The sequence below is a fragment of the Haliotis rufescens genome, unplaced genomic scaffold (genome assembly GCF_023055435.1).
Source record: "Haliotis rufescens isolate VD_foot unplaced genomic scaffold, xgHalRufe1.0.p SCAF_13, whole genome shotgun sequence".
NCBI classification, from domain to species: domain Eukaryota; kingdom Metazoa; phylum Mollusca; class Gastropoda; order Lepetellida; family Haliotidae; genus Haliotis; species Haliotis rufescens.
In genome coordinates this window covers 25,753,186-25,777,509 of record NW_025963813.1, presented here as the reverse complement: position 1 = coordinate 25,777,509, position 24,324 = coordinate 25,753,186, and the positions used below count along the sequence as shown (strand labels likewise).

The 24,324-nt window shown below is 42.4% G+C and overlaps 1 protein-coding gene across 2 annotated transcripts; it reads left to right on the top strand.

Moving 5' to 3' along the window:
- The first annotated feature begins 10,791 nt into the window (after positions 1-10,791).
- LOC124110777 (heparanase-like) lies at positions 10,792-23,830 on the top strand. 2 transcript variants are annotated; one of them, XM_048394349.1, is made up of 10 exons: positions 10,792-11,305; positions 11,794-11,972; positions 12,673-12,846; positions 13,105-13,273; positions 16,251-16,301; positions 16,483-16,683; positions 18,609-18,723; positions 21,989-22,104; positions 22,989-23,135; positions 23,473-23,830. In XM_048394349.1, the coding sequence occupies exons 1-10, from the start codon at positions 11,127-11,129 to the stop codon at positions 23,627-23,629; spliced, it is 1,488 nt and encodes a 495-aa protein (XP_048250306.1). In that variant the 5' UTR covers positions 10,792-11,126; the 3' UTR covers positions 23,630-23,830. The 2 variants fall into 2 exon arrangements, with proteins under 2 accessions (XP_048250306.1, XP_048250305.1); XM_048394348.1 differs by having other exon boundaries at positions 22,986-23,135.
- Positions 23,831-24,324: the final 494 nt, after the last annotated feature.

The following is a 24,324-nucleotide window of genomic DNA, read 5'->3' as shown; positions in this document are numbered from 1 at the left end:
TGTGTTGTAAGGTGTGAGTATGTGTTGTCAGGTGTAGGTATGTGTTGTAACGTGTAGGTATGTGTTGTAACGTGTGGGTATGTGTTGTAAGGTGTGAGTATGTGTTGTAACGTGTAGGTATGTGTTGTAACGTGTAGGTATGTGTTGTAACGTGTGGGTATGTGTTGTAAGGTGTGAGTATGTGTTGTAAGGTGTGAGTATGTGTTGTAAGGTGTAGGTATGTGTTGTAAGATGTGAGTATGTGTTGTAAGGTGTGAGTATGTGTTGTAAGGTGTGGGTATGTGTTGTAACGTGTAGGTATGTGTTGTAAGATGTGAGTATGTGTTGTAAGATGTGAGTATGTGTTGTAAGGTGTAGGTATGAGTTGTAAGGTGTAGGTATGTGTTGTAACGTGTAGGTATGTGTTGTAAGATGTGAGTATGTGTTGTAAGGTGTAGGTATGTGTTGTAAGATGTGAGTATGTGTTGTAACGTGTAGGTATGTGTTGTAAGATGTGAGTATGTGTTGTAAGGTGTGAGTATGTGTTGTAAGGTGTAGGTATGTGTTGTAAGATGTGAGTATGTGTTGTAACGTGTAGGTATGTGTTGTAAGATGTGAGTATGTGTTGTAAGGTGTGAGTATGTGTTGTAAGGTGTAGGTATGTGTTGTAAGGTGTGAGTATGTGTTGTAAGGTGTGGGTATGTGCTGTAAGGTGTAGGTATGTGTTGTAACGTGTGAGTATGTGTTGTAAGATGTGAGTATGTGTTGTAACGTGTAGGTATGTGTTGTAACGTGTGGGTATGTGTTGTAAGGTGTGAGTATGTGTTGTAAGGTGTGAGTATGTGTTGTAAGGTGTGAGTATGTGTTGTCAGATGTGAGTATGTGTTGTAAGGTGTGAGTTTGTGTTGTAAGGTGTGGGTATGTGTTGTAAGGTGTAGGTATGTGTTGTAAGGTGTGGGTATGTGTTGTAAGGTGTGGGTATGTGTTGTAAGGTGTGGGTATGTGCTGTAAGGTGTAGGTATGTGTTGTAACGTGTGTGTGTTGTAAGGTGTGAGTATGTGTTGTAAGGTGTGAGTATGTGTTGTAAGGTGTGAGTATGTGTTGTAAGATGTGGGTATGTGTTGTAAGATGTGAGTATGTGTTGTAAGGTGTGAGTATGTGTTGTAAGGTGTGAGTATGTGTTGTAAGGTGTGAGTATGTGTTGTAAGATGTGAGTATGTGTTGTAAGATGTGAGTATGTGTTGTAAGGTGTGAGTATGTGTTGTAAGGTGTGGGTATGTGTTGTAAGGTGTAGGTATGTGTTGTAAGGTGTGGGTATGTGTTGTAAGGTGTAGGTATGTGTTGTAAGGTGTGAGTATGTGTTGTAAGGTGTGGGTATGTGTTGTAAGGTGTAGGTATGTGTTGTTAGATGTGGGTATGTGTTGAAAGATGTGAGTATGTGTTGTAAGATGTGAGTATGTGTTGCAAGGTGTAGGTATGTGTTGTAACGTGTAGGTATGTGTTGTAAGGTGTGAGTATGTGTTGTAAGGTGTGGGTGTGTGTTGTAAGGTGTGAGTATGTGTTGTAAGGTGTAGGTATGTGTTGTAAGGTGTGAGTATGTGTTGTAAGATGTGAGTATGTGTTGTGACGTGTAGGTATGTGTTGTAACGTGTAGGTATGTGTTGTAACGTGTGGGTATGTGTTGTAAGGTGTGAGTTTGTGTTGTAAGGTGTGAGTATGTGTTTTAAGGTGTGGGTATGTGCTGTAAGATGTGGGTGTGTAGTGTAAGGTGTGGGTATGTGCTGTAAGGTGTAGGTATGTGCTGTAAGGTTCGGGTATGTATTGAAGGCTGGTGATGCTGATAAAGTAAGTTATCTCTCTTCTCTTACAATGATACAGTATCAAATGCATGTTCTTCATTCCATCTTCTATTATAATATGCTATTATGTTTTCTTTTATAAATCATTAAGAACATTTCAAAATCTGAGATTATGTTGGCGTATAAAACTCCGTACTACGATAACTTCAGCTATGCAGAAAATTCCAGGTTAATTTTCCAATTATGTGGGCTATTATGGCAGTGTTCAAAGCATCGCGCGCCACACGCCAAACCATTCGGAAATTTTCGCAACACCTCGCAACTGTCAATTGTGTTCATGCCTCTGTTCCATCACAAACCTCGGATCATTCCAACCAGATTAAATCGCCGTGTTTAGCTAAGGCCTGCTGTTTGGAAATGAGTTACTCCTACGACATCGGGCATTCCCGGAATAACGGGAGATTTCTCGCTGTTGCAATCGGCTTGTATCGGCAAGCATCGGATACCGCAATCTGACACATGCAGCGAGGAGGGTCAAAGGCCGGTGCCTTTTAGCTTTGAAGTTTCACAAAGTGACATCTTTATGGCCTTGCGTGACATAAGTGAAAACGCGCTGTGTTTTTCCAGCAAAATTATCTGAATCTCGTATGCTATCTGATGCAGTTTTTTGGCAATTCTTTAACATAATTTTACCATATAATTACACCCGCGCCTAAAGTTCCTGGGGGTAAATAGAGTCGTAAGGTTATGGTTTTTCCAAGAAACTCTGATGATGTAAAAAAATCTTATCTCAACATGCTACGTGAATCCATGAAAGAGGAATGATGTTTTATTGCAGATATATCCACCACATAATGGTGGAGCTCTGAGTGCACACGCACATAAACACCATATCGTGAAGCCATCAGGACCAGGGACAGCTAGTTTGTTCAGACCCGTTATTAGTTGAGAACAAGAAGTAGGGTAAACACATGCGGGGGAGTGGTTGTGGGGCATTTAACTACCTTATATACGTTTACGATATAATAACGCGACATAGACAAAATGTCTCTTGCCAATTAATAAGTTATATTTTCAATAAATTGTAACCGTATCTGTTGACATGACTTGCTTCACATTGTCTTTGATGATGAATTGTTAGAACGAACTAACATTTCTAAACATCAATTTCGCAAGGGCCTAGAACTAAATCGCTCACATTTTATATCATAAGTGACCACCAATTTATATACTTGAAGGAAGGCCTAGAACTAAATCTTTCACATTCTATATCATAAGTGACACCAATTTATATACTTGAAGGAAGGCCTAGAACTAAATCGTTGACATTTTATATCATAAGTGACCACCAATTTATATACTTGAAGGAAGGCCTAGAACTAAATCGTTGACATTTTATATCATAAGTGACCACCAATTTATATACTTGAAGGAAGGCTTGGTGTATGAGAGGATGGATGGGTGCTGGGGTATTATTTTAAAATAGTTTGTTCCTAAAAATACTGGAAAATATGTTTCCTTTGTTCACAGGACATGCTGGATGTAATGTAGACTAACACTTAGTCAATGAAAACATTTCTTTAAAATAATTGTAATTGTTTTTCTTCGAAAGAACCTTTCCTCTTTTGGTGTTTTCATACGTGGAATCAACAAGTTCAGATTTGGTTAGTTTGATCTAGACTTGCCAAGGCTTTTAGTAAAAGAAATCCTGAACATGTAAATTCAACAGTCATGGAGGGGTGGAGTACTGTGAACTCGGAGTTTCATCAAAGTTGCATTTGATTCAATATCTGACTTCCAATCATACATGCGGTGACAAGGGCGGTGTGGCAGGGGAGCCTCCTGCAGCTTCTTCACACAGTAATCCGTTGTACATTGATGTTTCAAAGAACTTCTCATGGTATTTGTTTTATAGGTTCAAATACCGAGACAGATCTCTTGCGTCTGAACTGCACTTGCATATGCAATGCTCGTAATTTGACAATACTAAATTATTTAACACCTCGTCTCTATTGCTTGTGGAAGTTGACACTGAAATGATTATTTCCGGTGTGGGTTGGGGAGACTACAGAGCCTGTACATGGCATATAACCTGAACTGTCATATGATACAGGCTGTCCAGTGTTTCAATCTGTGTTCACCTTACACTGCTGGTGCAATACTTATCCAACACCGTCACCTCTGGCTAATTTTGACACCATTTTATTGATCTTTGTTGTAAGGTTTTGATGATAAACTTCAAATGTTCGTCTACTGACTGCAGTGCGCACCCTATCAACGCCCGTGTTGTTGAGCTACGGATTCAAGGCGACTGGGTACCTGATGACATTGACAAGACGCACGTGACCTCGTGACCCTAGCCTGGCGTGTACGTGCTGCAGTGACATGGATAGTCGCTCTCTGTCCGCCATGACGCCGAGGCGCACCGGCCCCTTTCTCTGTGTTTTGTGTTCAGTTTCTACAACTATGACAATGCTCGGTTTAGAGAAAGGACCTCTGGTAAACTCGCTGTCAGTAAACTTGTTTACATATCGAATTAGCACCGCTATCTGGACAATTTCGGTGCTGATACCTAGGGATGAGATGAGTAAATATCTAGTCTTGAAGGCCACGCTAAAGCTTAACTGGGATTATCTTCAGCCCCGGTCTTTATGACTATTCTCTCCTGCACGATCCGTGGCCATTTTGATGAGCGGGAAAGTTGATGCCGTCATATTGTCGTCTGCATCTGAATGGCAGACGAGACCGGTGTCGTCTGTCGGGATGGTATGAAATATGTGACGTCTGCTCGTGGCTTAGTGGTTGACTTAGCCATAATGTTAACGAGGCAACAGTTTACAACGACGTCTGCACCAACGACTGAGACACATCTACGCAATACCCACAGACAATACTGGAATATCCAACTGGTCCAGGACAGGCATTTGTTTGTCCTGAGTATAGCGGAAAAGAACTTCTCTATGAAGGATAGCTTACCTCTATAGATATTTAAATGGCCATTTGGTTTGATATGATTAACTTGAACAACTGTTGTTCTGGAACGTGCACGGTATGACTCATGACTGTTTGACTTCAGGGTTTGTTCATTGCGTCATACATGATCCTGGTCTTTCTTCAAAATTTTGGATAAGAACAAGAGATGGACTTGCTTGCCACAGCTGTGTTAATTGATTTAACAATATCACGTCGGTATTTCCTGTAGATTGTTGCTGAATGTGTCTGGAGTAAACGCTAATGGCGTAAGCACCAACATAGATGTAGTAGTACAAGCAGCAATAGATGTATAGTACCAGCAGTAGAAGCAGCAATAACGATGCAGTTCCATCAGTAGAAGCAGCAACAACGATGTAGTTCCAGCAGTAGAAGCAGCAACATAGATGTAGTAGTACAAGCAGCAATAGTTGTGTAGTACCAGCAGTAGAAGCAGCAATAGCTGTGTAGTTCCAGCAGTAGAAGCAGTAATAGCTGTAGTTCCAGCAGTAGAAGCAGCAATAGTTGTGTAGTACCAGCAGTAGAAGCAGCAATAGCTTTGTAGTACCAGCAGTAGAAGCAGCAATAGCTGTGTAGTTCCAGCAGTAGAAGCAGCAATAGTTGTGTAGTTCCAGCAGTAGAAGCAGCAATAGCTGTGTAGTTCCAGCAGTAGAAGCAGCAATAGTTGTGTAGTACCAGCAGTAGAAGCAGCAATAGCTGTGTAGTTCCAGCAGTAGAAGCAGCAATAGCTGTGTAGTACCGGCAGTAGAAGCAGCAATAGCTGTGTAGTTCCAGCAGTAGAAGCAGCAATAGTTGTGTAGTACCAGCTGTAGAAGCAGCAACAGAGATGTAGTAGTACAAGCAGCAATAGTTGTGTAGTACCAGCTGTAGAAGCAGCAACAGGGATGTAGTAGTACAAGCAGCAATAGTTGTGTAGTACCAGCAGTAGAAGCAGCAATAGCTGTGTAGTTCCAGCAGTAGAAGCAGCAATAGTTATGTAGTACCAGCTGTAGAAGCAGCAACAGGGATGTAGTAGTACAAGCAGCAATAGTTGTGTAGTACCAGCAGTAGAAGCAGCAATAGTTGTGTAGTACCAGCAGTAGAAGCAGCAATAGTTGTGTAGTACCAGCTGTATAAGCAGCAACAGGGATGTAGTAGTACAAGCAGCAATAGTTGTGTAGTACCAGCAGTAGAAGCAGCAATAGTTGTGTAGTACCAGCAGTAGAAGCAGCAACAGGGATGTAGTAGTACAAGCAGCAATAGTTGTGTAGTACCAGCAGTAGAAGCAGCAATAGTAATGTAGTTCCAGCAGTAGAAGCAGCAACAGGGATGTAGTAGTACCAGCAGTAGAAGCAGCAATAGTTGTGTAGTACCAGCAGTAGAAGCAGCAATAGCTGTGTAGTACCAGCAGTAGAAGCAGCAATAGCTGTGTAGTACCAGCAGTAGAAGCAGCAATAGTTATGTAGTTCCAGCAGTAGAAGCAGCAACAGGGATGTAGTAGTACAAGCAGCAATAGTTGTGTAGTACCAGCAGTAGAAGCAGCAATAGTTATGTAGTAGTACAAGCAGCAATAGTTGTGTAGTACCAGCTGTAGAAGCAGCAACAGGGATGTAGTAGTACAAGCAGCAATAGTTGTGTAGTACCAGCAGTAGAAGCAGCAATAGTTGTGTAGTACCAGCTGTAGAAGCAGCAACAGGGGTGTAGTAGTACAAGCAGCAATAGCTGTGTAGTACCGGCAGTACAAGCAGCAATAGTTATGTAGTACCGGCAGTAGAAGCAGCAATAGCTGTGTAGTACCGGCAGTAGAAGCAGCAATAGTTGTGTAGTACCAGCTGTAGAAGCAGCAACAGGGATGTAGTAGTACAAGCAGCAATAGTTGTGTAGTTCCAGCAGTAGAAGCAGCAATAGTTGTGTAGTTCCAGCAGTAGAAGCAGCAATAGTTGTGTAGTACCAGCAGTAGAAGCAGCAATAGTTGTGTAGTACCAGCTGTAGAAGCAGCAACAGGGATGTAGTAGTACAAGCAGCAATAGCTGTGTAGTACCGGCAGTACAAGCAGCAATAGTTGTGTAGTACCAGCTGTAGAAGCAGCAACAGGGATGTAGTAGTACAAGCAGCAATAGTTGTGTAGTACCAGCAGTAGAAACAGCAGCGACGGTTAAGTAGACGTCAGCAGTAGTAGTTGTTGTTGCAGCATCAGTAGAACAACAGTACAGCCAGTGTTATGACTACAGTTGTTGGAACACATATTCACATTCGTTTGTAGAGAAACAGTGGTATAAAACCTAGATGATGATAGTGATGATGTCGTTGATGTACTCACGGTATGTTTTCATGTTTGTCAAAGCTAAAGAACGACTGGCGTGAATCAGCTCTTCCCGCAGCCTGGAAAACCCATAAAGTCATTCATCAGTGTCATGCGCATGCGTGCTTTGTTTATCCATTATGTTGGGCTAAACGAGGTGTGTCCGAGCACCGAGACTTTCACCTCACTTAGATAAATCTGTAAGTGTCAGTGGTCAGTGTGTTTTCAGTCGGTCAGTTTAATGGAAAATGTCAGCTTCTCTCTTTTGTCTGATGGACTGCAATAAACACTGTCAATTGCAGGCGTAAGGGGTCGCTGTCTACACTATATATTCACCAGGAATGTCTGGTGGTGAAATCAACAATTGTTATCATGTTGTATCATCTATATACACAATTTTACCGCCAAAGTGAGCTTAGATTATGCTTCAGAGCCTACTCAGCACAGCACACCTGGGTAAACCACCGCACGTGACATAGCACAGCACACCACACTACCGCATGGCATAGCACACTACACTACACCACAGCATGGCATAGCACACTACACTACACCACAGCATGACATAGCACACTACACTACACCACAGCATGACATAGCACACTACACTACCGCATGGCATAGCACACTACATTACACCAAAGCATGGCATAGCACACTACATTACACCAAAGCATGGCATAGCACACTACACTACACCACAGCATGACATAGCACACTACACTACACCACAGCATTGCATAGCACACTACACTACCGCATGGCATAGCACACTACACTACACCACAGTATGGCACAGCACACCACACTACCGCATGGCATAGCACACTACACTACACTACACCACAGCATTGCATAGCACACTACACTACCGCATGGCATAGCACACTACACTACACCACAGTATGGCACAGCACACCACACTACCGCATGGCATAGCACACTACATTACACCAAAGCATGGCATAGCACACTACACTACACCACAGCATGACATAGCACACTACACTACACCACAGCATTGCATAGCACACTACACTACCGCATGGCATAGCACACTACACTACACCACAGTATGGCACAGCACACCACACTACCGCATGGCATAGCACACTACACTACACTACACCACAGCATTGCATAGCACACTACACTACACCACAGCATGGCATAGCACACTACACTACACCACAGCATGGCACAGCACACTACACTACACCACAGCATGGCATAACACACTACACTACACCACAGCATGGCATAGCACACTACATTACACCACAGCATTGCATAGCACACTACACTACACCACAGCATGGCATAGCACACTACACTACACCACAGCATGGCATAGCACACTACACCACAGCATTGCATAGCACACTACACTACACCACAGCATGGCATAGCACACTACATTACACCACAGCATGGTACAGCACACTACATTACACCACAGCATGGCATAGCACACTACATTACACCACAGCATGGCACAGCACACTACATTACACCACAGTATGGCATAGCACACTACATTACACCACAGCATGGCATAGCACACTACACTACACCACAGCATGGCATAGCACACTACACCACAGCATTGCATAGCACACTACACTACACCACAGCATGGCATAGCACACTACATTACACCACAGCATGGTACAGCACACTACATTACACCACAGCATGGCATAGCACACTACATTACACCACAGCATGGCACAGCCCACTACATTACACCACAGTATGACATAGCACACTACATTACACCACAGCATGGCATAGCACACTACATTACACCACAGTATGGCATAGCACACTACATTACACCACAGCATGGCACAGCACACTACACTACACCACAGTATGGCATAGCACACTACATTACACCACAGGATGTCATAGCACACTACATTACACCACAGCATGGCACAGCACACTACATTACACCACAGCATGGCATAGCACACTACACTACACCACAGCATGACACAGCACACTACATTACACCACAGCATGGCAAAGCACACTACATTACACCACAGTATGGCATAGCACACTACATTACACCAAAGCATGGCACAGCACACTACACTACACCACAGTATGGCATAGCACACTAAATTACACCACAGCATGGCATAGCACACTACATTACACCACAGTATGGCATAGCACACTACACTACACCACAGTATGGCATAGCACACTACATTACACAACAGCATGGTATAGCACAGCATATCACACCACAGCATGGTGTAGCACAGCTTATCAGAACACAGTATGATAAAGCACAGCATATCACACCACAGAATGGTATAGCACAGCCTATCACACCACAGTATGATAAAGCATACCATATCACACCACAGTTTAGTGTAGCACAGCAAATTACACAACGGCAATGTATAGCACAGCATATCACGCCACATTATGGTATAGCATAGCATATCACACCACAGTATGATATAGCACAGCATATCACAGTACGGTATAGCATAGCATATCACACCACAGTATGATAAAGCATAGCATATCACACCACAGTTTAGTGTAGCACAGCAAATTACACCACGGCATGGTATAGCACAGCATATCACACCACAGTACGGTATAGCACAGCATATCACGCCACAGCATAGTATAGCTTTACACTACAGCAAGAGATAGCACAGCATATCACACCACAGAATGATTGTCACGGCAAAGCATAGATCAGAATATCGAGCAGTATCATCACCTATTAGTTCTGTGGTAAGTGAGTGAGTTGGGTTTAATGCCTCTTGGTTCAGTATTCCAGTTATATCACAACGTGTCACCTTAACATGGGAGGAAAGCCCAGGTATCAAAATTAGTATAAGGGTTGTCGTCCTCAACAACAGTATTAGCACCAGGGATATCCCCACTAAGAACAGTATTAGTACGAAGGTTTCAATCAGCAACAACAGTATTAGTACCGGGGTTACCATCTCCAACAACAGTATTAGTACCAGGGATACCATCTCTAACAACAGTATTAGTACTAGGGTTACCATCTCCAACAACAGTTTTATTATTAGCGTTTACATCAGTAACAACAGTGTTAGTAGTAGGGATTCCACCAGCAACACCAGTGTCATCAATACCAATTTTTATTGTAGGAGTAACATCACTAAAAGCAGTATAAGTATCAATAAGGTTTATCGTCAACTTAGATAGAAAAAGTATTAAAAGTAACTGGTCCAGAAACCTCCGGGAGGATGATACTTCAAAATAAAGGTTTTTTTAACTATAACTATGTTATTGTATTAATTATTATAAGGTGCCATGAAAGTACAAGACATGATTACGTTAAATTGTTTAAATTGTAACACTGATGTCTTAATATTTCTCATGAGCTTTATTTTGACGTACACTGTTCCACGTGGTCAGCAGTAACATCTGCAGTATAGTCGCAGTTGCATTACATATACCACTGTCAGTTCGAGGAGAATTGATATGTAAAGGTACCAAAAGTTATTTCCCTTTAGCTAACCTCGCTTAAACTGTATCAGGATGCCGAAACTAAAACCTTATCACAATATCATATTGCTATCGTATTAAAGGGACGTTAAAACCACTATCATTTTTTGTGATACTTCCTGCTTTCTTCAGTCATTGAAGAAGTAGGCTGATATCAATTTGATATTTTATGTGTGATTCAGATGTTCATAGTCTTGCACGAGTTATGTTTCTTGTGCCAGGGGGCGTGACCTGATCTGCAGTGTTTACTTCCGGTATAGGCCAAGCGTGTTTGTGAACAAGTCATATTATATATGTACATACGGCCCAACAAGCGATATTTCTCATGAATGAAAAATACACCATACTTTAATTTTTATGTAAAACTTAGAAAGCGTTCACAACAATTCTCTTGCCTCCATTTACTGAACATGCTGAGTATAAGTCATGGCCTAAACTTATCTCAAGCCCCCAACATTGCCAAATGGAATACGTCCTTGTTTCGTTAACTTTAAAAAAATAAAATCAAAACTCACAAAACTAACACGTGACATCCTCCTAGCCGAACCTACCACAGCATAAATATGGACGCATGTCATATCAGTCTATTGTGCATTGTATTAACGTATGTAATTCACGCTATTTTTGCTACCGAGGTGAACGTTGATTTCAACAGAGTTCTGCAAGTGATCGATGACAAATTTGTTGCCGTTACTCTTGATTCACATCTCATACAGGAGGGATGGCAGAAATTCGATTTTGGGTAAGCATATGTGAATTACACTTGGTGAACCTGCATGATGCATGGGCACAAGTGTCAACGATATACTACCAGAGACCATATGTATACCAAATGAACGAATGTAACCTCAACAGCCTAAACCCTGATAATCTAGATGCGTTTCTGATATCCACGTGCACCAAGGGACACATTGTTTGTAGTCAGTTAACATTTTACCAACTAAACGGAGCTGGAAGTATTGAACTTGGATATCCTACCATAATGGAACATATAAGGGCAGATTTGTTCATGGCATAAAAGTCCAAAATTTAATTTGATTTTTAAAATGTTAGCATTTGTGGTAGACTGAGGCCTAGGAATGTGATACATTGATATAATGGGTAGTAGAATACAATGAGATTTAGTTTTGTTCATGCCAGTATAATAAGAATACGTTTTAAGAAAGAAATTGGTATAAATTCAATTTTTTCAGTTTTAAGGTCGATAATCTTTTAGAAATTGATGAATAGATCAGAAAAATTGGTAAACCTGGCTCATGGTTTGGCGCCATGCTATCTGCGCCTTGGAGGAACTGCTGCAGACTTACTGACCTTTGATCCTCAAAAGACAGCCCCAAACAAACCATGGTCAGCTCAACAATATCAAGAGTTCCTGCTGAAGAAACACTACAAGAACTTCACAATGTCAGGTTTGTATACAATTCTTTGTCACAATGTTCTTGCTTCTTCATCAGGTGAATACTGAGTGGCTGCATAGAGTTCATATATATATATATATATATATGATTTACATGATATGTTTCTCTTTGGCTTTGTCATTATATTGTTATCTTTGTACATTCATCCCACCTTATGTTGTGTATACATGACATCATGATGAAGGAGCTAGAAATAGCTCTGAAACATTGTGACAAAGATAAAGGAAGTTGCTGTACATAAAAAGTGTCATATATTCATGTTCTTCCAACTTCTAAATGCTTCTCAAAGACATCAGGTTTGTAGTGAAAAGTCTTAGTAGTATTCAGTAATAATAAAAGAGTACAAATTTAATATTCTGTATCTTCTTGCCACTAAGTCAGGACTGAAAGGCTATGACAGATTGATGTGTACAGTCATTGATGCTTATTTGTATTTCAACATTTTAGATGGCTCTCATGTATTGCCAAAATTCTCTTAATATGCTCACTTTTTTTGGTGTTTAGAAATGAATGATTGTTTTATGACATGAAAATCATGAGTTATAGCATATTCCATTAAGATCTACATAGCCTAGTCATTTACATGTTGAAACATAATTGGTTTGGAGAAAACGTTTTGTTGATTTTACAATGACAAAGTTGGAAATATTATGTGATGTTTTTACTGATTGTTTTACATATCTGGTTTCAGCTACTGACTGGGATTTGATCAACAAGTTTTCTGCAGCTGTTGGCTGGGAGCTGATCTTTGATCTCAATGTTTTGATCCGAGACCAAGGATCCTGGGACCCCACAAATGCCATGTTGTTGATGAATTATACCAAGTCGAGAGGATACAAGCTTGCAGGATTTGAACTTGGAAATGGTACAATAACATTTGTGTAATGTGATAGTACTGATTGCATATGATAGCTGACAGTAGCGAGACTGACCTACATTATGCTGTGTAGTATATCTCCATTCTAGGAGGATATATACCCTGGACCCATTCTTTGTAACTTCCCAGTTGCCTAATGTGTAGTATCATGCAGTTCTCAACTGCCATATATTTGAGGGTGGAGTCAAAGCTTTAAATGAATACTCCGCCTTGAGTCTGATCTGTCCTTTTACCCCTCCTTTCCAGAACCAAATGCCTTCCATCATGTGTTTGGTCGGACAGTGACAGCTGCTGATTTGGCAAGAGACTTTGTACGACTGAGACAGATCATGGGCAGCTATTCTCAGTCGACCCTCCTGGTGGGGCCAGATGTCACAAAAGTCGATAAGAAGAATGTACGGCTTTATTTTGAAGAGTAAGTCACCACCACAGTCATGCCTGGCTAGATGGCTAGAATGGGTCTGTAATACCACCACAGTCATGCCTGGCTAGATGGCTAGAATGGGTCTGTAATACCACCAGTCGTGCCTGGCTAGTTGGCTAGAATGGGTCAGTAATACCACCACAGTCATGCCTGGCTAGATGGCTAGAATGGGTCTGTAATACCACCACAGTCATGCCTGGCTAGATGGCTAGAATGGGTCTGTAATACCACCACAGTCGTGCCTGGCTGGATGGCTAGAATGGGTAAGTAATACCACCACAGTCGTGCCTTGCTAGATGGCTAGAATGGGTCAGTAATACCACCACAGTCATGCCTGGCTAGATGGCTAGAGTGAGTCAGTAATACCACCACAGTCATGCCTGGCTAGATGGCTAGAGTGAGTCAGTAATGCCACCACAGTCGTGCCTGGCTGGATGGCTAGAATGGGTCTGTAATACCACCACAGTCGTGCCTAGCTAGATGGCTAGAATGGGTCTGTAATACCACCACAGTTGTGCCTAGCTAGATGGCTAGAATGGGTCTGTAATACCACCACAGTCGTGCCTAGCTAGATGGCTAGAATGGGTCTGTAATACCTCCACTGTCATGTCTGGCTAGAATGGGTCTGTAATACCTCCACTGTCATGTCTGGCTAGAATGGGTCTGTAATACCACCACAGTTGTGCCTAGCTAGATGGCTAGAATGGGTCTGTAATACCACCACTGTCATGTCTGGCTAGATGGCTAGAATGGGTCTGTAATACCACCACAGTCGTGCCTAGCTAGATGGCTAGAATGGGTCTGTAATACCTCCACTGTCATGTCTGGCTAGAATGGGTCTGTAATACCACCACAGTTGTGCCTAGCTAGATGGCTAGAATGGGTCAGTAATACCTCCACTGTCATGTCTGGCTAGATGGCTAGAATGGGTCAGTAATACCTCCACTGTCATGTCTGGCTAGATGGCTAGAACGGGTAAGTAATACCACCACAGTTGTGCCTAGCTAGATGGCTAGAATGGGTCAGTAATACCTCCACTGTCGTGCCTGGCTAGATGGCTAGAATGGGTCAGTAATAACTCCACAGTCGTGCCTGGCTAGATGGCTAGAATGGGTCTGTAATACATCCACAGTCGTGCCTTGCTAGATGGCTAGAATGGGTCAGTAATACCTCCACTGTCATGTCTGGCTAGATGGCTAGAATGGGTCTGTAATACCACCACTGTCATGTCTGGCTAGATGGCTAGAATGGGTCAGTAATACCACCACTGTCATGTCTGGCTAGATGGCTAGAATGGGTCAGTAATACCTCCACTGTCATGTCTGGCTAGATGGCTAGAATGGGTCAGTAATACCTCCACTGTCATGTCTGGCTAGATGGCTAGAATGGGTCTGTAATACATCCACAGTCGTGCCTTGCTAGATGGCTAGAATGGGTCTGTAATACATCCACAGTCGTGCCTGGCTAGATGGCTAGAATGGGTCTGTAATACCACCACAGTCGTGCCTGGCTAGATGGCTAGAATGGGTCTGTAATACCACCACAGTCGTGCCTTGCTAGATGGCTAGAATGGGTCAGTAATACCTCCACTGTCATGTCTGGCTAGATGGCTAGAATGGGTCTGTAATACCACCACTGTCATGTCTGGCTAGATGGCTAGAATGGGTCAGTAATACCTCCACTGTCATGTCTGGCTAGATGGCTAGAATGGGTCAGTAATACCTCCACTGTCATGTCTGGCTAGATGGCTAGAATGGGTCTGTAATACATCCACAGTCGTGCCTTGCTAGATGGCTAGAATGGGTCAGTAATACCTCCACTGTCATGTCTGGCTAGATGGCTAGAATGGGTCAGTAATACCTCCACTGTCATGTCTGGCTAGATGGCTAGAATGGGTCTGTAATACATCCACAGTCGTGCCTGGCTAGATGGCTAGAATGGGTCAGTAATACCACCACAGTCGTGCCTTGCTAGATGGCTAGAATGGGTCAGTAATACCTCCACTGTCATGTCTGGCTAGATGGCTAGAATGGGTCAGTAATACCACCACAGTCATGTCTGGCTAGATGGCTAGAATGGGTCTGTAATACCTCCACTGTCATGTCTGGCTAGATGGCTAGAATGGGTCTGTAATACATCCACAGTCGTGCCTTGCTAGATGGCTAGAATGGGTCTGTAATACCTCCACTGTCATGTCTGGCTAGATGGCTAGAATGGGTCTGTAATACCACCACAGTCGTGCCTGGCTAGATGGCTAGAATGGGTCAGTAATACCTCCACTGTCATGTCTGGCTAGATGGCTAGAGTGAGTCAGTAATACCACCACTGTCATGTCTGGCTAGATGGCTAGAATGGGTCTGTAATACCACCACTGTCATGTCTGGCTAGATGGCTAGAGTGAGTCAGTAATACCACCACTGTCATGTCTGGCTAGATGGCTAGAATGGGTCTGTAATACCACCACTGTCATGTCTGGCTAGATGGCTAGAATGGGTCAGTAATACCTCCACTGTCATGTCTGGCTAGATGGCTAGGGTGAGTCAGTAATACCTCCACAGTCGTGCCTGTCTAGATGGATGTTTTATGGTATGTTATGATTATGTAAGATGTTTTGATGCTGAACTGAGTACAGTTCAGTGTTTCGACATTGACAGAGTTCTGTTTTGAAGGGCTCGTTTATCAGCTGATGAATGGTCCTAACTGATACATCCCTAACTCTAGGGGTGAGGTAGTGGAGTGGTAATGCAGAAGTCCGGGATTGATTCCCTACAACGTGAAGACCATTCTTGGTGTCTTGTTGCTAGGATAGTGTTAAAAGCCATGTAATACCCCCCTCACAAGCTTATCTAGCCACCTGTGTACACATTCATGTGAAATGGTATTGTATGTTTCTGCAAAGCATGATAGAGACAAAACAATAGAAAGGGATAGTTTGTGAAAATTTCACTCATTTCAAATTCATTTTCAGATTCCTGGCCTCTGGTGGTGGCAAAGTGGTGGACAAGGCAACATTTCATCAGTACGTTCTCCTCCATATGATGTGATAGGTTGATAACATGTAGACTGCAACAATGTACTGTAGAATATGTTGTTTGGATAGGTTGACAACATGTAGACTGCAACAATGTGCTGTAGGACATTGGATGTTGTTTGGATGTATTGTTCTTGATGGTCAGACTTGTCTGTGGTTGTGTTGGCAGCTACTATGTAGACGGTCGCACTGCTGATGTTGGGGACTTCATTGACGCCTCCATCCTGGATAGTCTGAAAACAGATCTGACTGATGCCATCACAACTGCCCAAGCCCATGCCCCTGGGGTGCCTGTCTGGATTGGAGAGACAGCCTCAGCATACGGTGGAGGGGCTGAAGGTCTCTCAGATGCATACGTGGCAGGATTCATGTGAGAATTGATGTACAATGTTTGAAGCCCTTTTCTGTAATATTGCTGGAATATTGCTAAAAGCGGGGTAAAACCACACTCACTCACTTAATGTGGGAGGAAAGCCCGAAGTGATGTAGGTCTCAGACGTTTACTACTTCGGTGAAACACATGAGCACAGGTATTGTGCTTACAAACACAGAAACATAATCAAGGCAAACCGGGATTCGACCCACAATCATAAGTTTCTGGCGTGCCCAAATCTGCACATCAAATCGCGGCGCCTTAGACGACTGGGCCAACCATGCCCCACTTCAGTAAGGAACCAGTCATAACTGTAAGGTGACAGCCCAAAGAAACTACCATAGTTTTAAATCACTCCAGTTTAAAAACCACAAAAGATAGATACATGAAGTAAAATGTATTGAAAAAAATCTCAGGGAAATCAAGATTTAAAATTTATAGTCACACAGCATCCGATATTGCCCGAACTGGGGTTGCGTAGCAAAAACAAGCTTTCAACGTAATGGACAAAGGCCACACACATCAACAATCCCTCAAGTTTAATGACACATCATATTAATAGCATGTACGACCACATCCTGCTACAAGACACGCAAAAATAATCCGGCGCACAGGAAAAGGCAGTCTTCTGATGATGTCCCGTGAGATACGTCACCATTCTTCTTGGAGGGTCTGGATCAGTTCTTGTCCGTTGGCTGGAGGATGTGGTCACTGTTGAACATGATGATCCATTACATCCCTGAGGTGTTCTATGGGGGATTTGTCTGGGGAGCGTGCAGGCCACGGCAACACGTTGACATTGTTGACAGCCAGGAAGTTCTGTACAATATAGGCTGTATGGGGTCTGGTGTTGTCATGCTGATAAAGGACACCACGTGGCAGCTGTTGCAAAAATGGTAGGACAATCGGACGAAGAATGCCATCCATGTAACTCTGAGCTGTCAAATTTCCATTAACGTTGACCCGTGGTGTTCTCTCCTGCCCCCAAATTCATCCCCCACGCCATTACACCCCCCACCATATGGCATGATCTCCTAAACACAACTCACCTTCAATATGTTGTCTACCATCAGCTATGCCCAGACAGAACCGGCTTTCGTCAGTCCAGGCCCATCTCAATCTCTGACGAAGATGTTGCACTGTCAATAACTGTCCTCTGTAAAGTATGTAAGTCTTAATTCCTTGAGCCCTGAGTTGCCTGGCCAATGTCTGTCAACTAACCCTATACCCTAAGGCATTAGTTGCTGATGATGTCACTGTCAGGAATCAATTCAGATGCAAAGTACGCAAGTACCGGTTTTCGTTGGGCGTAGTTACCCTGGGTCTTATGTTTCGTTGCATCAGGTTAGTACAGAACCACGGAAGTAACCAAAATTTCTAGCAATGTCGATATGGGTGGCTCCCATCCATATCATCCCCGGTCCCACTCGCGTTGTTCCGGTGTCAGTCTTGGCATTTCTGTGGTGGCTTCTATCAGGGTGTGCATGTGGCATGCCATCCGTATCATTTATATACCCTTTTGTCACATGCAGTTTCCGTTGCCCAAGTGGCACATTTTTCTCTTTTTAAATTTTTTCAAATTTTATACAAAAGGAATATGTCTTGGATGTGTAGAGCTTGTTGTGTTTGGACAATGTGTTTTGCATTGATTTAGTTTAAACTTGTGTTTATATATTTTCACAATTTCATTTTTAAAGTGGTAAGGTTTCTTTTGGCTGTCAGTTTACATAAGATTAATCATGATGGCTGAGATCTTGAACAATTATTTATACATACTGTTTTCAGACTTGGCAGAAGTTAAAAAAACTTCTTAATTAGAAATTATTTATTTTTTCTAGCATAAACCAATTAATAAAAAAACAACATGCCTTATGACACTTGTAAGTTTGGTTCTCATGTGGATTCCAACATCTCCAATGCAGGTGGCTGGACAAGCTTGGCCTGAGTGCCCTGTATGGTGTGAAGGGAGTTTTCAGACAGAGTTTCTACAAGGGCAACTACGCTCTGCTGGACCTCGACACTCTCGACCCAAACCCAGTGAGTTGATTTCTAGTCCTGTTTAAACTATTCTCCAGAAACATCTGTTTGCAGCATTTCTGCAGTTGTGAGGGATTGTTCAACTCACTGGCTCAAGCCATTCTGTTGTTGACTTCAGACAGTAGATTATATGACAACACATGGGACGTAGCATGGGTTGTTAGGTTTAGCTAAGCAACATGTTTTTTAGTCAGATTTGAATAACCTTCCTCAGTAAACACATTTCTTAAATGATGTATATGTTCGTTGTGTTTATTGTGTAGGGGCAGTAGTTGGCAAGATTAGTCCTATAGAGTGTACAGTGGTCAGACTTTCCTCTTGGTTTGCAACACTATAAATGACACTGCACCATGCTGGCCTTGTGTTCTGGACTGTTGTGTTGTGTTCAGGACTGTTGTGTTGTTGTGTTCAGGACTGTTGTGTTGTTGTGTTCAGGACTGTTTTGTTGTGTTCAGGACAGTTGTGTTGTTTTCAGGACTTGTGATCAGGACAGTTGTGTTGTTGTGTTGAGGACTGTTGTGTTGAGTTCAGGACTATTGTTTTTTTTTCTTCAGGACTTGTGTTGTGTTCAGGACTTGTGTTGTGTTCAGGACTGTTGTGTTGTTGTGTTCAGGACTGTTGTGTTGTTGTGTTCATGACTTGTGTTGTGTTCAGGACTGTTAGGTTCTTGTGTTCAGGACTTTTGTGTTGTATTCAGGAATGTTGTGTTATTGTGTACAGTACTGTTGTGTTGTTGTATTCAGGACTGTTGGGTTGTTGTGTTCAGGAATGTTGTGTTGTGTTCAGGTCTGTTGTGTTGTGTTCAGGACTGTTGTGTTGTGTTCAGGACTGTTGTATTGTGTTCAGGACTGTTGTGTTGTTGTGTTCAAGTCTGTTGTGTTGTGTTCAGGTCTGTTGTGTTGTGTTCAGGACTGTTAGGTTCTTGTGTTCAGGATTTTTGTGTTGTATTCAGGAATGTTGTGTTATTGTGTTCAGGACATATTGTGTTGTATTCAGGACTGTTGGGTTGTTGTGTTCAGGACTGTTTTGTAGTCAGGACTATTGTGTTGTTGTGTTGAGGACTGTTGTGTTGTTGTGTTCAGGACTGTTGTGTTGTGTTCAGGTCTGTTGTGTTGTGTTCAAGTCTTTTGTGTTCAGGACTGTTGTGTTGTGTTCAGGTCTGTTGTGTTGTGTTCATGACTTGTGTTGTGTTCAGGACTGTTGTGTTGTTGTGTTCCAGTCTGTTGTGTTGTGTTCAGGACTGTCGTGTTGTTGTGTTCAGGACTGTTGTGTTGAGTTCATGACTTGTGTTGTGTTCAGGACTGTTAGGTTCTTGTGTTCAGGACTTTTGTGTTGTATTCAGGAATGTTGTGTTATTGTGTTCAGGACTGATGTGTTGTATTTAGGACTGTTGGGTTGTTGTGTTCAGGACTGTTGTGTTGTTGTGTTCAGGTCTGTTGTGTTGTGTTCAAGTCTGTTGTGTTGTGTTCAGGGCTGTTAGGTTCTTGTGTTCAGGACTTTTGTGTTGTATTCAGGAATGTTGTGTTATTGTGTTCAGTACAGTTGTGTTGTGTTCAGGACTTGTGATCAGGACAGTTGTGTTGTTGTGTTGAGGACTGTTGTGTTGAGTTCAGGACTATTGTGTTTTTTTCTTCAGGACTTGTGTTGTGTTCAGGACTGTTGTGTTGTAGTGTTTAGGACTGTTGTGTTGTTGTGTTCAGGACTTGTGTTGTGTTCAGGACTTGTGTTGTGTTCAGGACTTTTGTGTTGTATTCAGGAATGTTGTGTTATTGTGTACAGGACTGTTGTGTTGTTGTATTCAGGACTGTTGGGTTGTTGTGTTCAGGACTGTTGTGTTGTGTTCAGGTCTGTTGTGTTGTGTTCAAGACTGTTGTGTTGTGTTCAGGACTGTTGTATTGTGTTCAGGACTTGTGTTGTTGTGTTCAAATCTGTTGTGTTGTGTTCAGGTCTGTTGTGTTGTGTTCAGGACTTGTGTTGTGATCAGGATTTTTGTGTTGTTGTGTTCAAGTCTGTTGTGTTGTGTTCAGGTCTGTTGTGTTGTGTTCAGGACTTGTGTTGTGTTCAGGGCTGTTAGGTTCTTGTGTTCAGGACTTTTGTGTTGTATTCAGGAATGTTGTGTTATTGTGTTCAGGACTGTTGTGTTGTATTCAGGACTGTTGGGTTGTTGTGTTCAGGACTGTTTTGTAGTCAGGACTTTTGTGTTGTTGTGTTGAGGACTGTTGTGTTGTTGTGTTCAGGACTGTTGTGTTGTGTTCAGGTCTGTTGTGTTGTGTTCAAGTCTGTTGTGTTCAGGACTGTTGTGTTGTGTTCAGGTCTGTTGTGTTGTGTTCAGGACTTGTGTTGTGTTCAGGTCTGTTGTGTTGTTGTGTTCAAGTCTGTTGTGTTGTGTTCAGGACTGTTGTGTTGTTGTGTTCAGGACTGTTGTGTTGTGTTCAGGTCTGTTGTGTTGTGTTCAGGACTTGTGTTGTGTTCAGGACTGTTAGGTTCTTGTGTTCAGGACTTTTGTGTTGTATTCAGGAATGTTGTGTTGTTGTGTTCAGGACAGTTTTGTAGTTAGGACTATTGTGTTGTTGTGTTAAGGACTGTTGTGTTGTGTTCAGGCCTGTTGTGTTGTGTTCAAGTCTGTTGTGTTCAGGACTGTTGTGTTGTGTTCAGGTCTGTTGTGTTGTGTTCATGACTTGTGTTGTGTTCAGGACTGTTGTGTTGTTGTGTTCAAGTCTGTTGTGTTGTGTTCAGGACTGTTGTGTTGTTGTGTTCAGGACTGTTGTGTTGTGTTCAGGACTTGTGTTGTGTTCAGGACTGTTAGGTTCTTGTGTTCAGGACTTTTGTGTTGTATTCAGGAATGTTGTGTTATTGTGTTCAGGACTGGTGTGTTGTATTCAGGACTGTTGGGTTGTTGTGTTCAGGACTGTTGTGTTCAGGTCTGTTGTGTTGTGTTCAGGACTGTTGTGTTGTGTTCAGGGCTGTTAGGTTCTTGTGTTCAGGACTTTTGTGTTGTATTCAGGAATGTTGTGTTATTGTGTTCAGGACTGTTGTGTTGTATTCAGGACTGTTGGGTTGTTGTGTTCAGGACTGTTTTGTAGTTAGGACTATTGTGATGTTGTGGTTAGAACTGTTGTGTTGTTGTGTTCAGGAAGGTTGTGTTGTTGTGTTCAGGAAGGTTGTGTTGTTGTGTTCAGGACTGTTGTGTTGTGTTCAGGACTGTTGTGTTGTTGTGTTCAGGACTGTTGTGTTATTGTGTTCATGACTGTTGTGTTGTCTTCAGGACTACTGGTTGACACTGCTGTACAAGAGGCTGGTGGGGAGGCAGGTGTTCCATGTGACAACGACCTCATCAAGCGACCGCCTCAGGATCTATGCCCACTGCACCAGCACCAACAGGTAGAGTTTCTGTTGAGTGAAGCCCCAGTAGGTTCAGGATATCATATGATGTGTAGCAATTCAGTTGGATTCAGATTTGTTGATGAGAGTAAAATTTGAATACTAGAATCGCCTCCTCACAAACCTCAAGGTCAAGAGAGCTGAAACTTTATTAAGATGTGCAGGACCATAGCATGACTTTGATTTGTTTGTAGCTTGGAATTGAAAGATTTAGTTATTAAAAACTGAAAATTGTTTTTGTGACAGAACATAGTTTTTGAGTTTACCACTGGCAAGAAATAATCTATAGTCTTTGTGAACGACTATGGACATTGCTGAAACCAAAGGTAATCTTGGATACTATGCAATACTAGTTACTTTGCTATGTAAGGATAGCATATGGATGAACAACTTCTTTATTATCCCCCGGCATATATTGCGAGGACATTTTGTAATCATCTGGTCTGTCTGTCGGTCTGTCTGTCCATTCATATTATGTTTAGAGAGATTTTTTAATTCAAACTTGGTACATGTATTAACCAGGGGGAATTTGTCATCTTCTGATGACTCTTGTTACAATTATGACTTTATGAGTGATGTTTTCGTGTAGGTTCTAACACCATTATCAATCAAGTGATTAACGTTGTTAGAACCAAAATATTGCTGCTAATTGTAATAAAGAAGTTGATTATCGATATATCTTATTCTTACTTAGTACTCCAACTTCTAAACGCCTCTCAAAGAAGCTATAGTTACATTTCGTCATTACTATTATTATTATCATCATTATCGATATGCTTGTGGATGATCATGATCAAGTTGTTCCAAGCAAGCAACTTTGAGGCGTTGTAGAGGATGTTGCTGTGGTAGATTGAGTGGTTTGACCGACCCTGCTGTTGCAGCAGCACCTTCGGCTACAAGCCTGGCAGCCTCACTGTGTACGCCATGAACATCGACAGCTCCAACACAACCCTGTCTCTACCCCAGTTCCAAGACAGGACTCTCCATGTGTACTGGTTGACCCCAGGTGGTGGAGGCGGACTCAAGTCAAAGTAGGTGAAACATGTGTCTTACCGCCAGGTCAAAGTAACAATCATCTTGTTAAGAAACGTTCCATGATCATGGAAATGTTTAGTGATATAGTGGTGAGAAGAATCTTATGTGTGCACCAATATTTCTTCACATTCACGTTTGGATTCATTTTTTTATTGGAATGAAAATCCATTGAATATTTCTTCATAAAACTATTGGTGAACTGATACTCTTTGCCAATGAAACAATTTTTCATATTTTCATCATGGTTGAGTTTGAGTTTAAAAACTTTTACTAACATTTTTGCTGTCTGACTGTTTTTCAAAAACTGCATTTATTCTGTTGTTTTCTTTCCAGATTTGTAAACCTGAATAACAAGACATTGGAGCTGGTGGACAAGCAGCTGCCCTCACTGACCCCCAGTCACAGCTCAGCCAGCACCCTCAGCATCCCAGCTCACAGCTTTGGCTTCCTCGTCATCCCTGATGCAAACATTTTAGCTTGTCAGAAATAACACAGTAGGCTTTCAGAAGGCTTATTTATGTAGCTAAAGCCATGCTATCATGGTCATGGTTTGTGTTACCAGCTATGCAGGGTCAGATCTGCTTCTCTTACCATATGGAGATTATTAGTCAGATTTGTCAGTTCTTCACATATACAGCTGGTGAACCTATCCCTATCCCTGTCAGTTCTTCACATCTACAGCTGGTGAACCTATCCCTGTCAGTTCTTCACATCTACAGCTGGTGAACCTATCCCTATCCCTGTCAGTTCTTCACATCTACAGCTGGTGAACCTATCCCTATCCCTGTCAGTTCTTCACATCTACAGCTGGTGAACCTATCCCTATCCCTGTCAGTTCTTCACATCTACAGCTGGTGAACCTATCCCTGTCAGTTCTTCACATCTACAGCTGGTGAACCTATCCCTATCCCTGTCAGTTCTTCACATCTACAGCTGGTGAACCTATCCCTATCCCTGTCAGTTCTTCACATCTACAGCTGGTGAACCTATCCCTATCCCTGTCAGTTCTTCACATCTACAGCTGGTGAACCTATCCCTATCCCTGTCAGTTCTTCACATCTACAGCTGGTGAACCTATCCCTGTCAGTTCTTCACATCTACAGCTGGTGAACCTATCCCTATCCCTGTCAGTTCTTCACATCTACAGCTGGTGAACCTACCCCTATCCCTGTCAGTTCTTCACAT

Bases quoted from the DNA above. Each gene is read 5' to 3' on its own strand.
- LOC124110777 (XM_048394348.1), top strand. From the start codon at position 11,127: ATGGACGCATGTCATATCAGTCTATTGTGCATTGTATTAACGTATGTA. The intron at 22,105-22,985 runs GTAGAGTTTCTG...CTGCTGTTGCAG, and splicing joins CACTGCACCAGCACCAACAG to CAGCACCTTCGGCTACAAGC. The intron at 23,136-23,472 runs GTAGGTGAAACA...TTTTCTTTCCAG, and splicing joins GGAGGCGGACTCAAGTCAAA to ATTTGTAAACCTGAATAACA.